Source organism: Elaeis guineensis, chromosome 1 (genome assembly GCF_000442705.2).
Source record: "Elaeis guineensis isolate ETL-2024a chromosome 1, EG11, whole genome shotgun sequence".
NCBI classification, from domain to species: Eukaryota; Viridiplantae; Streptophyta; class Magnoliopsida; order Arecales; family Arecaceae; genus Elaeis; species Elaeis guineensis.
The window spans coordinates 153,137,820-153,153,064 of NC_025993.2; the positions used below are offsets into that span (position 1 = coordinate 153,137,820).

Sequence of the window (15,245 nt, forward strand, 5' to 3'; positions counted from 1 at the left end):
TTTCTGATACACATCGAGAAAGTAAAATTTATTTTAACTTTATGAGATTTTACTTTTCAGCCAAATTTTCAGGACAAAGTCAAATAGTACAGCTGTATCCCTTTTAAAAAAAATAATGTACAAAAAGAACCTCATGCAAACTAAAGGAGAGTGTCACCATATACTAATAACATTTCTTAAGTTTGATTGTCCAACACATATTAAAGAATTTATATTTTAGAGACCTAGTCATCAAATAATAAATAATTTATATAAAAACTCTATTTCTTAAAATATTTATTTTGTAAAAATTCTATTTGATAAAAATTTTATTTTCAAAAACTTCAAAAACTCTACTTTCAATAATTTTTTGTTAGACTTGACAAAATATTTAGAAACAACTTTGGAATAAGCCGATTCAAATCCCATAGAGAGAAAAAAGACTCGTTAAGATCTTATTTTTTTCTGCCCCCGTGAGATTTAAGTTGATCCACTCTAAAGCTATTTTTAGATGTTTTATGAATATAGACTTAACTAGAGGTGCACATGGATTAGGTCACACCGGATCATGAGTGATCCTAATCCGATCCAATTCCTTAAAACATCTTAATAGTGGGCCTAAATCTAACCCAATAGAAGATCGGATTAGGTCTAGCTAGGTCAGATCTACGATCGGATTATTTGGGTCGAATCAAGTTCATATATAACCCGACTTCAACTTGAAAAATTTGGATTTGGATCGAATCCGGGCCAAGTATAGTTAACAACATTTTAATTACCGTGTAGCCAACTATTATTAACCATACAAATAAATAATAAATAATATTATTTTTAAGTAAATTAAGATATAAAAAAATTTTTAAATATATCTTTTTATTAAAGACGTTGCTCATAAAATTCTTAAATTATAACTTAGAGGCTCAAATGTGTTTGGGTCCTAACAGCATACCGAGTTCGAATCGAGTTGAGTTCGAATTTGATAAAAATCTAAATTCTATCCAAAAATAGAATGGGACCAATTTTAAAATCCGATCCGGCCCCATAGATCTTTTGAAATGAGTTGAATCAAATCTAAGTGGATTGGGTCAAGTCGAATCATGGGTCAACCTAATCTATTTGTAGTCATAGATTTAGCTCGATCTATAGCCTATAATTTTGTTGGTTGTACTCATCCAATCCATGAAGCTTACGGGACATTTAGCCTAATAGGGTCTATTTGGCTGTGTGGATCAAGAAGATTCATAGGATTGGACCAGCACCACTGAGAAAATCGGTCTAGGCTAAATTCGTTTAGACAAAAAACCTATGGGCCTTTGGAGTGGGCCAACCTGAATCTCGTAGAGAGAAAAAAATGACCAAACCAACTTGCGGGCGGCTATCAAATACCTTTATGCTTGAAATGGACCAAAGCAAAATCAAGCATATTGTGCTGTATCAAGTCTAAAAACTATATGACCATAATCATAACTATAACCATTTGGTTTTATCTCAACTATGAAAAACCTAGCCGAACTTGAGGATGGCTCGCAGACTTGGATAAACTTTTAGAATGTAACTTGATATATATGCTCTTCTTCCATGTTCGCTAACTTCGTTCTCCTAAGATGCATTTGATAAAGGTATTAAAGCCGTTACCCTTCCCAATAGTCTTTGGTTTTCAGTATCACTTGCCATCCCAAAGAAACTATTTTGAGACTAGAATACCAATTACCTTCGACTAATAACTAAAATATAGTATTATGAGGCACATTTTTGCTGGATGCTAGTTGAGCTTTTGTTCAAAATTACTTGAGCGGAGCTGAATTATTTTCAGATTAATTTGAGGATGCACTCTTTGGGGTTAATACGAATCAAATGTGGAATTACTCAATGCAATTCTGCTCTTATTTGATGACTTAAGAAAGGGAGAATCTTGAAGAATTAAGAACGCAACTTTGGATAAAAAATCTTGATACTTCCAAATTAGCAATCTTTTTAAGAAGACGTAACCTTGTTTGTGTAATTATCGACATCTCGCACATGTTTGTTTTGCAGAAATTGAGTACTCTGAATGACATTATATCATGATTGGGCACTTAGCCTATTTGTTCTCCATAACTAGACCTGAAGTTGGTCAAAATTGAAAGTGGGCTTGAAACAAAACCCCTGAGTTGGGACCGAGCACCTAGCCTGTTTTTTTAATGTTGTCGATAAGTAACCAAAGTGAATAGATGAGGTCAGTTCTGCTCTAAGCTGGAGAGTTGAAACTGATGAATAGAACACTAGTGATAGTTGCGATTGAACTTCGGTGATCTTGGATCAACCTCAAAATGAAGCATCCTTGCCAAAATTTTTTCTGCATGGTATCCTTCAATGTTGAAGTCAGTTGAATTTCAGAGAAACAGTAAAACATAGAGAGAAAAAAAATTTTTGGAGAGAGAGTAGACCGAAGAATAACTTACCTAAGGGTTCCTCAGTTCCTCCTTTGTATAAACTATTTTAATCATGCAATAATTGCTAAATTGGCATAACCGTCACTAATATCATGGTCACATTCTTAACGAGCATTAATTACTCTCAAACGGACTCAATGAGACACGTGGCTTTTTCACGATGCTTAATCAGATTAGAACGGCGCTTTGACCATCACTGAGGTGAAACTTTTATTTCAAAATTTCAAGAGAAATGATATCGGGAAATTGAAGATCTTTAGATGGGCTTTCGCCTGAACTCTTGACTTGGAGCTAGGCCAACCATTTGTGCATCTAACCATTTTAATTTTCTTAATTGCTAACATCTCCGTACATCATATTTTTCCCAATATTCCTTCCATTTATTACTCCAACCATACGCGCAATCCTCTCCAAGCACTCGGATGGATGACAAAAACACGAACATCTTTTCGGCAAACCAAAACGCAACAGTTAGTGAACGGGGCTCTTTCCCTCGTGAAGCACTAATTGCATCTAGATTATTGCCTCCTATAATTTTCCCATTGTCATATAATCTTTAGAGCACGCAGTTTAATAGCCACCGTTTTTAACTCCACCGTGGACTCTACCCAAAAAAGACCCCATCACCTTCAATCACCAATCCAACGGCTCGCGGGGTATCTGGATTTTAGACAATTTCGAAGGCCAACGGGCCAACGGCACACGCCGGGACAGTGTAAAAAAGAAAAAAGAAAGAAAAAAATCTCTTACGAACGACGGAAGGTTATAAATACGAAATCTCAATGCCTTCTATTAAAGTATTCGTCTTTTAATAGTGAGACAACGAAGTGTAGAAGGGGACGAAGGAAGAGAGAGAGAGAGAGCAGCCCGTAATCGGATTCCCCTTCCGCCCCCTTTCCTCGTTCTCTCCTAGGGCCTTGACCTCCGAGCGCGGCCATCGAATCAGGTAATAGAGATCTCCCCAATCGATTCTTTTTCTGGTCTTGAATCGACTATATCTTTTCGAATTAGGTTTTTCGGCTGTTATTTGATATCGTTGCGAGGTTGGTCGTTCGTCGTTGGTTCATGTTTTGGAGAATTAGATTCTTGAAAACTTCTCATCTCTTAGTAAAGGTGGGCGTCTTTTCTGCATTTTTATGGGTGAAATTTAGTGATCGACGTTCCGAGAGCTCCAAAAATCTGATCCTTACGTGATTTTCTATTATTCAGCTACGGATGTGCTGGTTTGGTATACTGGGTTTTCGGATGTTTCTTGGTTTCTTGGGTGGGGTTTTAAATTTTGATGCCCTATATGATATATCTGATTCTTGAATGCTAGTAATTTGGAGTGGACCATTTCGGAATAAGGTATGCGTGCTGAAAGTAATAAATCTGTATCAAGATATTTTGCTTGCAAGAACATATCGTACATCAAGATTGGGTTAAATGAATACTGTTGAGTCTGTTAGGACACCCGTATGCTAGTTCGTGTTCCCATGACTCCTTTTTGGAGTTCTTTATATTACCGATCTCAGAATCTTGGCATAGTTTCTGGTAGTCCGAGGCAAGAATCTGTTTGATTCTTCTTTGGATCCATCACAGCTTAAAGTTGTGTTCTCAGCCTCTTTCTTGCTACAACTCTAACATAGTTGAGAATGACATAATTAATTAAATTGCACACCCTTATGATTAGAGGAGACCTAGGGCTTGGATTATTTTGAAGGTTTGAAAGAGCGCGGGGATCGCTGTGGACAACCTTTGAGCCTGAAAAACATTTTTTTTTGAAAAAGCTTTCATTGATGAAATATATATCTCTCAATAAAGCTGAGCCTAGATATTTGGAAGAAGGCGGATTTGCGGAACTGACCATGGAAACGTGGAATAAGCCTCGTTGATGGTCATTGTGTCACACATATAGGAACACATTATGATGTGCCAATTATGTAATTAACAAGGCTTGGATTAGATGTGTTAAACTTGAGTTGGATGGAATGCCTCATTTGTCTTGTACTTTCTTGCAGTGATAGATTTTGGCAGGCAATCTGAAATAAGTTTTTGTTTTATTAGCAATGGGAACTTAAAAAAAATGTAAGTTCTAACAGATGTACATCAGTCTCTATCTGCTTGAACTGTCTTGGTTTGTATGGTTTGAGTGAAAAAATAGCATTTCTGGCTGAAATGAATCCAACCACATCCATGACAGCCTATATTTCATATTGTAACATTTGAAAGACAAAAAAAAATAAATAAATAACTTACCTGACCTATCCATTGCTAAGGTCTTGAACAGTTCGTTATTGTTTGATTAACTTTCTCATGGATTCAGCAGAATCGATTCATCTGCATGGGTATATGTGACATTCTTGTTTTGAAATGTTTTGGGTGCTTTGGGACAAAAAACTTCGGAAGGTTTTGGACAAACTCATTGACTTGGATATTGAGCTGAAATATCCACATTCTGAACCCATAAAATGCAATTTGGTATGGCAGGTTTTTGACCTTAGACTGGGAGTCAGTCAAGTGACTGAGCATAGGAAAATGCAAAATTATCCTGGGGAGTGAGCATAGAGTAGGGAGTAGAGGCTGCACAAGCTAAGAAGAGGAAGGTAGTGACTGCAGAGCATGATGATGAAATAGATAGGGGAAAAGTGGGGAGGAATGAATATTTATCTACCCAAATTCGGCATCAATCTTACTTTAGACAGGTTTTCAATTTTGTGGATCGTGGTCTATGTTTCCTTGCTTCCACTGTTTCTCATTGTTTCAGATTACTTAGAACTTTTTCCACCTTATGTGTCATCTTTTTACAGCTTTTCCTGCTTTTTAGTTTGGCAAACAGGTGAAGGCATTGCTAATGAACTTGGAGATTCAAGATTCCATAGTTTTTTTTTTTTCCATGGTTTGTAGTCTCAGTATTCACTCCATATTGATACCCAACCGCTACACCCTGTACCGAGTGTTGGTACGATACACGCCTTGGTACTAACACTTGATACAAGCCGTGTACCAAGTCTCTATAGCCTACTAGTATGTATGCCCCATATTCGGCACTATAGATGGCGGTATGGGCTGGGTACAACAAACCATGGTTTTCTTTGCACCCATAGAGTTTTTGCTAAACTGTGCTAGAAGGACTTGCTTGTAATAGAATACTTTTTTATTGAAAATCATTTAGACTTAAGTGCTACAGTTTATGAGATAAAGTCTGACTGTAAGAATGTTTTTCTATCAATGGATACATGATTTTATTCAGAATAAAACAACTTATTTTGTGTAAGCTCACATTTGCTTCATTTTCTAATGGCACTTGGTTTCTGAGACGATAGTAACTTGTTAATCCATGGTTGATAGGTAATGCTAACTTGCAATATGTTCACTTGCATTTTTTTCCTCTTATAACTTATACAATATTTATGCTGGTCTTGTTTATAGAGCATATACCAGTGATGCTATCCATCTCATCAAATAAATAATTTAGTTTTTTTCCTGTAGGTTCTTTTGAACTTTGGAAGAGATGGGAACAAATGGCGCACGTGATATAACTACATCACATGGTGATGTTACTGAAGATTCTGAGACTACTGTCGAGATAAAAATTAAAACTTTGGATTCTCAGACATACACTTTGCGAGTGAATAAATGTGTAAGTATTTCATTTTTCATTTACTTGGCATATTGTAGGTTCATCAAATGATCAATTGTATTCTCTTCTCTCTTTTTCCCCTTTCCATTTCCAAATAATTGTGTAATTACTCATCATGTTGATATGTTAGCTTATTGATGTATTTTTGACAACAGTTGTTGCTTACTTTAAATGCAAAATCCTTTAAATGTACAACCTGGATTTTCCAATTTGTTGTTACCTATCATAACTTTTCCCCATGCAATTTCTGTTTTCATGTGTATTGGAAAACAAATCCTCCTTTTCACATTTTTTTAATGGTGTATGATTTTTTTTTCAATGGCTCTTATTCAATATATGATATTATACAGATGATTTAAATCTTCTCTTGTGCCTTGTTCTATGGTGGCATTTTATGCCTTTTATTATTTCATTTCTGCTCATATACTTGTTTGCTAGAGTATAAGTGATTTCATGAGGTACAGCCTTGAGAGGTATGGTAAATGAGATCAAGCTTAATCTGAAAAGCTATGTTATGATTGTTCACATGGATTTGCTTGCTTCATCATCCCAACCAACTGCTTCTTATATGTTATTCAGGTTTCTGCTTTTCCTGTACCAACCTTTTTCCTGACAAGAGAAGAGGAGGAAGAGGAAAAGGGATGAGGAATATGTGGATGGAGGAAAGTTACAACATCTGACCATTATTGAATGTTAAAGAGTGGGGGAAGCAGAAATGTAAGGGGAAGAAATACAAATCATCAAAATAGAAAGAAAAAAAAAAAAGAGGTGGAAGAGGAGAAGGGATGAGGAAGATGTGGATCGAGGAAAATTATAACATCTGACCATGCTTGAATGGTAAAAAAGGAAGGGTGAAAGGAGAAAATATAAGAGGAACAAGAGAAATGGGGAGGGAAAGGGAAGGCAAGAACGGTAAAGATTGAGTTGAACGAAAGGACTAATGGGAAAAGAGAAGGGAATCCTAGATAGGATGATAATTGAACCATGATTGGCTGCGATCACCTTGCTTCCCAGACCATGGCGAGATGCAACTAGTGTTGTAGTTTCCCTATCTAATGATTGGGCATGAGCTGCATGACAATGTTGACCCTATGTTGGGATAAACTTGAGAGGTGTGTAGGTCAGTACCTACCACATCAAATACATTGGTAACTAGGGTCTTCATATTTCAAAGTGAAAACTGAATTGGTGATTTCTTAAGAATCTAATGTAAATTTGGGATGTGGACTAGCTGGAATTCTCTGTTTTTATCACGGGCTTTGAAGTTTGTGGCCCAGGCTTGCTGGTTGGGTGTGGTTATCTGTTGCAACTCGTAGTCTATGGAATGTACACTGCAATTAGAAGCAGAGTTTAATTTCTATTTCATTTGAAGCAGCAGTTATTTGTTAGGTACAAATCAGGTTAAGATAAGGAACCAAGATATGGTGTTTGCAAGACATTATTTTGGAATATAGGAAATTGTTGATATTGAGGGAGAGAGATGTAGTTTTAGATGTCATTGGTGAGCTTGCACGGATGGTTTGACATTGGATCTATGCCCAACTGATGTCAGATGGTTTTATTTGAGCTCAAATATGCCATTCCGGCAAATGTTAATGGTTCCAGGTTTAGCAGACTATAGTTATTGACTGTATTTTATGGGCCTCACCATGAAGAGCAGGTCCTCTTGGAGGCGTGCATAATATCGGACATGCTGTCTACTTAGCCTTAAGGCTTCCTGTTGGAATCTTGGAGACTGAAATCGGATCTACAGGCATTTTCTTGGTAAGTAAAATTGGAGGGATTAGAAGTCTGCTGCTAAAGTCCTTTGAAAGAAAGGCTGCCCATCAAGTTCTATATATTTGTGGAAGGGCAGCAGTGGTAGTTGATTAACTTAGTAGGGATATGGAGAAGAATGACGAAGATGTCACCGGCTGTTCTTCATGCAAATGTCCTTAGGGTATTAGTCGGCTAGCTGTCAAAGTAGGCAAATAGTTTTTGTTGGATTCATTGATTTTGGGGCACAATGCAGGCTTTCAAGTACCTTTGGAGAGTTTCTTGTTATAGACCGAATGGGCCTAAGTGCAACAATGGAGGTATTACTTTTCCAAAGTTACATTAAAACCTTATTTTGGCTGAACTATTTGAGAAGAAACTGGCTTGGAAGTATTAAAGAGGAGTGGCAAATTAAGTCATTTTCAAGGGTTGGTTTGGGGTGGGGTGGGGGGGGGGGGTGTGTGTGTGGGGGGCGCGTGACTGCGAGATTCTGGTTTGATGTATTAGCTGCTTTTGACTAAAAGATTTAGTAGTGAGGAAGGAGTTTTTTTTTAAAATTTTTGACAATGTTAGATTTCCCTTGTTTGTATTTTCTTTCCATTTTTCCCTGCATTCATTTCTCCTTGTTCTCCTTTTATACCCTGTTATTTTTGTTGGTCATTCTCTTTTGTTGGGGAGCAATGTCAGAGGATTTCCTTGGGTGCTTTGGGTTTCAGGGATTAGGTTTCATTTTTCCTTAGTGTGCTTTCATGTATTTGACTTTATAGATTAAAGGTGCATATCACCCTCCTTTCATTAAAAGCAAAAAATACGAAGAATAAAAGAAAGAAAACTTATATCGTGTTTTTAAAGGGCGCAATTTTCATGAAGAAACGACATTATGCGGGCTATTTTTACTGGAAACCATTTTTCTGTAGCCTTTCTTCCATATTGCCTGGGGCCCCATCCTTCCTTTTTAAACCATTCCCAGTTTTATACACAGGTGTTTATAAATGGGTGTGTTGCATTATCTTTCAATTTCTAGATGCATAAATACATATATATTGCTGTACATATGTATATCTATATGGCAGTTTAGATGGATGTGTTTATGCATGCTCATGCATGTCTTTGATTGTCCTATGGCATCTTAAAATCATGTTGGTAGATTGTGATCTTTGCCCAACGGACTTTGTCATTGTTTTCTGTTGTTATGACTTATGTGTATGTTTCAGGACTTTTGATAATTTTTTTCCATACAGGTGCCTATTTTAATGCTGAAGGAGCAAATAGCTACTGTCACTGGTGTAGTATCAGAACAACAGCGTCTAATCTGTCGTGGGAAGGTTTTGAAAGATGATGAACTCCTCTCTGCATATCGTATCCTTCAGAATTTATTATTTCAGGGCTGTTGGTGCATCTCCAGTTTCTGGGCTTCATCATACTTGTAAAATCATTTCAAACCATCTCCTTCACTCTGCACTAACAGCATTCTACTCCTATGCTTCCTAATTCATTTATATGTGACTCTGACATGCCATGAACACTTTATATTTGGGTCCAATAACTCTGGCAAATCTAGACACACCTAGGAAATTGATGGCATTAAATTTTACAATTGTAGACATGGAAGGTAACAATGACTGAATCTGTACATGGTTATTGGATAATTTTGTTTCTATTGTTTGTGCCATTGGGTTTGAAAATCTTTTTCGAGAAGTTCTTTCCATTTACTAGTCTACTGTGTGTTGATGCATGTTTTAGGCATAGCTGATGGTGCAAAGTTCGGGGAAAATGCATCAAAGGTTATTTAGCTAGCAAGTGGGAGAACTCACAGGGTATTACTTTGTAAACAGTTCATGCAAGTGCCAGAATAGCTACTTTTCTCTTGAACTTATATATATTTGACTGGTACACTTGTGCTTAAATGAGGGTGAGCCTTGGCGCAATAGTAAGGTTGCTCTATTTTGATCTGGAGGTCACGGGTTCAAAACATAGAACCTCTGCACGCGGGCATAAGGCTGCATACATCTGATCCTCTCCAAACCCTGCAATGGTGGGAGCCATTGCCCTTTTTTTACATTAATGCTTAAATGATAGCTTTGAGCAAAAGATTAAAGAGTTGAAGGATTTTCAAATGCTCTCTGTTGGCCTTTTCAGCATGCCAACTTCCAGTCTTCTTTTACTAAAAGTCTTTTTTGAATTACCATATCTCTTCATTAGAATGGAGATATCCTCTCTTTAAAAAAATTAGAGATCAATTTCTATTATTTTTTATTTTATCTTTAGAGGATGATGCGGGTAAAAAGCAATGGAAGTTTGGAATTTGAATATACTTGTCTCTCAGTAATACGCATGCATTTGAATGCATATAAAATTTTAAGTTCTTCTATGTAGCTAAATTCACATCTTATATGATATTGTCATTGGTGATTTTAATGCTGATTAACATTGCATTGCTTATGCACTGTTTTCTTTTTTAAGCTGCTATAATTGTGATATTTAATTCACTTTTATCTGTTAATTTTGCTGGTAAGGTGTCAATTGGTTTTTGGTTTGATCTTTGAGATCTGGTGCTGCACTGTGTTATATATTGCCTCAACTGCATAAAGTAGTTATATTATTGAGTCAATTCTTGGACTCTAGTTCCTTAGTATAGATGACTAAGATGTGGAAGATGGTCACACACTGCATCTGGTTGTTAGACAACCACATCAATCTTCATCATCACCATCAACAGGTCATGTGGGATCTGAAGGTGCATCAGCCAATCCAGGTTTGGCCTCTTCTGGAATGTGTATTCCTGAATTTTTCCAGAGCCCTCATTATGACAATTTTGAGATCTCTAAAATTAATCTGAAGCCTTTTCAACATTTCTGGTGCCATGAATATGTGAGATACTTTCTTGGAAAGGATGCTTGATAAACTATAACATGCCTTTTCCTTTCATATGCTTTTTGTCATGGAGGAAGGTAATAGTAAGGTATAACATTCATATATTTCACAAAAATACAAACTGAGCTTTTTTTTTTTTGTCATAGTTAAGTATGCATGCTTTATAATTTCACATCACAACCCACCCAGCCCCCCTGGAAGGGAAGAAGGTGAACAGAACAAAAGGGTAAATGGTGAACTATGAGAAGGTAGAAAGAAGAAAAAGAAGGACAAAAAAATCTGTAGACAAATATCAGTTTTATTTGAAACACCCCAACAATCAAAATAATCAATTAAATTTATGATCTATTGCTATGACTGCTAGAGAATATGGTACCTTTTCTACTGATATTCTTCTTAGTCTTATTCTCTGTATATATCTACACATATTTGAGTGTAAAGATGGTAGTCTTTTTAGTCTGATGCCTTGCTGACAAGTGCAAGCCTCTGCAAGCACCTTTATACTTATGCTCATTGGTTGTAGTCTTATTCTTTGTAGCTTCTTGAGTATGCACCTATACCATCCTTGGTCTGATGCCTTGCTCACAAGATGCAAGCCTCCCCTAGCATACTATTAGGTTTTATACCCTGCTGGGAATTGTGCATTCACATTGGCACTTGCTTCTCTAGTTTCATGTTCTTGGAGCTTGCAATGATTACACTAACACCACTTTGAGGCTTCTATGGTGGAATTTCTTGTTGCCCATTAAACTTCTACATCACTAGTTTAGTGATTGTTAGCACTTGGCAGCATGAGATGTCGTACTGCCCCAAACCATATTGGGGTAAGATCGGCATGGTTTCATTCCTTGGTTTGAGAAATGCAGTGAGGTAGGGAGAGAGAGCAAGAAGAAAGGAGAGGAATGAAATAAGGGCACCTGTGTTGGTGCGGTTGCAGCCTGTGGAGGAGGGGGGGGCTTGAAAGCCCTCTATCGACCTCCCTCCCCCTCCCTCTCTGCCTCTTCCTCCCTCTCCCTCTTCTTCTTTATCTCTCTCTCTCTCTCCAACAAAATAGGAGTGCCCCAGTTCGTGCTGTTGCGGCCTGCAAAGGAGGGGCTCCAAAGCCCTCTTCTCTCTCTCTCTCTCTCTTTCAAGTCCCTCTTTCCCTCTCCCTCCCTCCCTATTCCTGTCCTATCCTCTCTCTCTCTCTCCATCCACAATGAAACAGGGGCATCACTTTGTTTTCGTGTGGCCAGAGGAGAGGGGGCTTGAAAGCCTTTTCTCTGCCTCTCTCGGCCTCTCTCTCCCTCCTCCCTCCCTCCCCCCCCCCACTCTCTCCAATGAACCCTTGTTTTCGTGCAACTGGAGGAGAGGGGACTTGAATGCCCCCTCTCCCTCCCTTCCACCCTCTGCCTTCAAGTCCCCTCTCCCTCCCTTCCACCCTCTGCCTCTTCCTCTCTTTCTCTCATTTCCTCTCTTTCCTTCTCCCTCTCCCCCTTCCTCATCGACTTTGGGTATGTCGATATGATCCAAGAACGGAATGGCACGGTACCACACTTGACCATCTGGCGGTCGATACAGGTTCCGGTACTAGCACAACATACTTTGCTTAGCCGTGTCACAACCTTTGTTGTACCCTTACCATGAAATCGTCAAACAACTCAAAGTTGGAACGTTTAGACTTTGCTGCCTATTAGTGTTGGTTCTATGTCAGACTTTTGATTCCTTGATTGATCATCAAGATAGGCCATCCAACAGCCCAAAACTTCTCTATGACCAATGGACAAGACAACCATTCTATTTGTTCATCCTTCTTTAGCCTTTTCCGAGTTGTGATCGGCAATGGAAAAAGTCTTTTATTATGCATTTCATCCTTTTGCAGCCATCGAATGTTTGGGACCTTTCATTCATGCTAACCATTCATACCTATATAAGTTCATCAACTTACACTTCAACAACTTGCTAGAATTGTTTCAAGTGTCTTACATTTGTCAGCTTCTTGCCATCAATCTTGTGAAGGGAAGTTTATAAAGGAACAGAAAATAAGCATGGAGGTAAATCTAGGGATTGGAGGATGACAATGGAGAAAAAAATAGATGAAAACAAAAGTAGAGAAAAATACAGGTATTGGTGGGACATCATTGGTGAATGGTTTGACCAGTCTGTCCAAAATTGGTATTTTATTAGCACAATAGTAGGACAACATCTTGAAGATAACCAGTGGTCAAAACCCTTGATGAGGAACTTGTCACAATCTTTCAATTGTTTATTGTAGGGGCCAACAAAATACAAAGCAAAACATATGGCTAAAGCCCAGATGCATATCTGCCAAGAAAAGTATGCTGACTGCATAATGATGTTCCTAAATCTCAACCCTAAATGTAATGTATATTTGCTATAGTAGATTTTGAGGATCCATGATAAATTTTGCTCTAAAATTTAGAGGAGCATGGTCACTCAAGTGGCCAGAGTAATAATAACTGATTATACAGGAAACTTAAAATATTAGAACATAAATTGCTAGATGGTCACCTTTGTGGGTTTATATATGGGAATAAATTTATCGACAGTTAAAGATGATAGCAGTAGTTTCTAGAAGAAACTTTGCGTTACCTCATGATTTACTTTCTCCTAATTCTTATCTCAAATAACATCTTTTTTTTTAAGGAAAAAAGATATTGCTTGAGACAAAGCTATCAAAGGCTCAATGTGCACAAAGGCACCAAGGTTTCTTGGAGCCTAGGCACAAGGCACGCCCCTTGACAAAGTAAGCTGCAACACACATATAATTAATAAAGAATATATGATCTTAAGCATATTCAACAAGCAACTATGAATTTACCAGTGGAAGTAAAAATTTAAAAAGCATTACAATTCAGATTTATGCAGAAATAAAAGAAATGACATAACAAAATCAAATATGTCATGTCAAAGAATTGACCACAACACAATAATTACTTTTGTTGCCCCTAGGAGCCTATCTGACTAACGTGTTGAGCTGGTTGATGTGCTAGAGAGCTCGACAAGGTGATGAGTGGATTGGAGGAGTTGATTGGAGATCTCAATGTGCCTCCTAGGTTGGTGGACGGTGGTCATAGGGACTTGGAGATGATCGTCGCAAAGCTGATTGCACCCGAGAGGTGGATGGGAAGAGGCTCGCTCAGACTTTTGCATCGATGTTGGGTCTGAGACAACATAGACAAGGAAGTGCTGGTAGAGTGTTGGAGAGTATCAGGTAGGGGATCCCCAGATGTCTAAGTCAGATAACTCTCAAGGAACAGCGAAGGTGCTGTGAGAGTGGTAGAGTGATAAGAATTCAAGAGCAGTTAGGACTTAGAACTTAGCCTTGGACTTGGTCTTAGAACTTAGAACTTACCTAGAGCTTCCCGGGGGTGGCTTATATAGGTGAGGGTTGGTATTCGTCGCTGTGGAATTTTGGGATGTGCAGATCGGCCATTTCGGATGATTGATTGCGTGTCCTGAAGATATCACATGGGTGATTCTCCCGTGTGCCACTTCCCCTACATCCCACGGTTATGTAAATCATTTGCGATCATGGTCGAGTTGTCGCCATATGGGGGGAGATCTGGGCATCTTTGTGTGCCTATGGGTTGGCCATGTGATGGGAGTTGCTTCGTTAGGGTAGAGGCTTCGTGGTGAGGCCTGATTCGTCAGTTTGCCACATTGGCTGTGGTCGATTCCGAGGTATATTAATTCCAATCATGAATTATAAAGCTATGTAATTCTGTTCCTTGGAACTTAATCTTAAACTTAAAGAGGGACTGTTTAGATAGAAGGAAGAAGAAAAAGAAGAACAAGGGATTGCCAGTCCCTATTTCAATAAGGAGAAAAAGAGAAAAAAGGGATTTATCTCTTGTTTCGCATTACATGGAAGCAGGAAACTTAGTTTCTTGTTTCACATTACATGGAAGCAGGGACAAGTTTCTTGCTCTGCATCAATAAACAAGAAAAAGAAGATGACTTTGTCCCCCATCTCTCATTGACAATAGCCAGGTTGGAGTCCAGCTAGGCCAGGCCACGTGCATGCTCCAGCCTGGCTTGAATTTTTTTTTTCGAGTTTCAGGGTGCTTAGGCCAAAAAAATTCTTTCCAAATCCTGACCCAAGGTGGAGCCTAGCTCGAAGCCCAATCGGGCCTGACCAGAATGAGCTCGTTTGGGCTGAAATGCTCGGCCTGACTTGAATTGGTTCGATGGATTTGAGATTTGAGCCTAATTGGTCCAAATGTTTGGACCTGACTTGGAGTACTCTTGGTAGAAGGTCCTAATAATGAATTCGGCTGAAGATTGGTTGGGTTCTAGGCTCAGTTTGGGCTTCAGGCTGAGCCCAGCCAGACCAAGCATCGGTCCAAGGTTGGCCCAAAATTTATTTGAACCCTATTTGTTTTAAGGTGAAGCTCGATCTGAGCAGTCTCAGACTTGACCCAAGGCCTAACCAGAAGCTGGCCTGAGCTGGACCCGTTTCCAACCCTAACAGCAGTAGAGAAGCAAGAAGATAAGGAAGAAGAAAATAAGGGACATTGCCTCCTGTTTCATAGCAGAGAGAAGCAGCAGGTAGAAAGAAGAAGTGGGGTTGAGTCCCCCTT

At 38.5% G+C, this 15,245-nt stretch overlaps 1 protein-coding gene across 1 annotated transcript in view; it reads left to right on the forward strand.

Annotated features, from left to right (window-relative positions):
* Positions 1-3,219: 3,219 nt before the first annotated feature.
* LOC105039074 (ubiquitin-like domain-containing protein CIP73) overlaps positions 3,220-15,245 on the forward strand; it is a 42,796-nt gene continuing 30,770 nt past the window's right edge. Inside the window, exons 1-4 of the mRNA XM_073244224.1 lie at positions 3,220-3,357; positions 5,883-6,033; positions 9,030-9,147; positions 10,436-10,543. Of these exons, the coding sequence (XP_073100325.1) occupies positions 5,905-6,033; positions 9,030-9,147; positions 10,436-10,543 (355 nt within the window). The 5' untranslated portion in view covers positions 3,220-3,357; positions 5,883-5,904. The remainder of the gene's footprint in view (positions 3,358-5,882; positions 6,034-9,029; positions 9,148-10,435; positions 10,544-15,245) is intronic.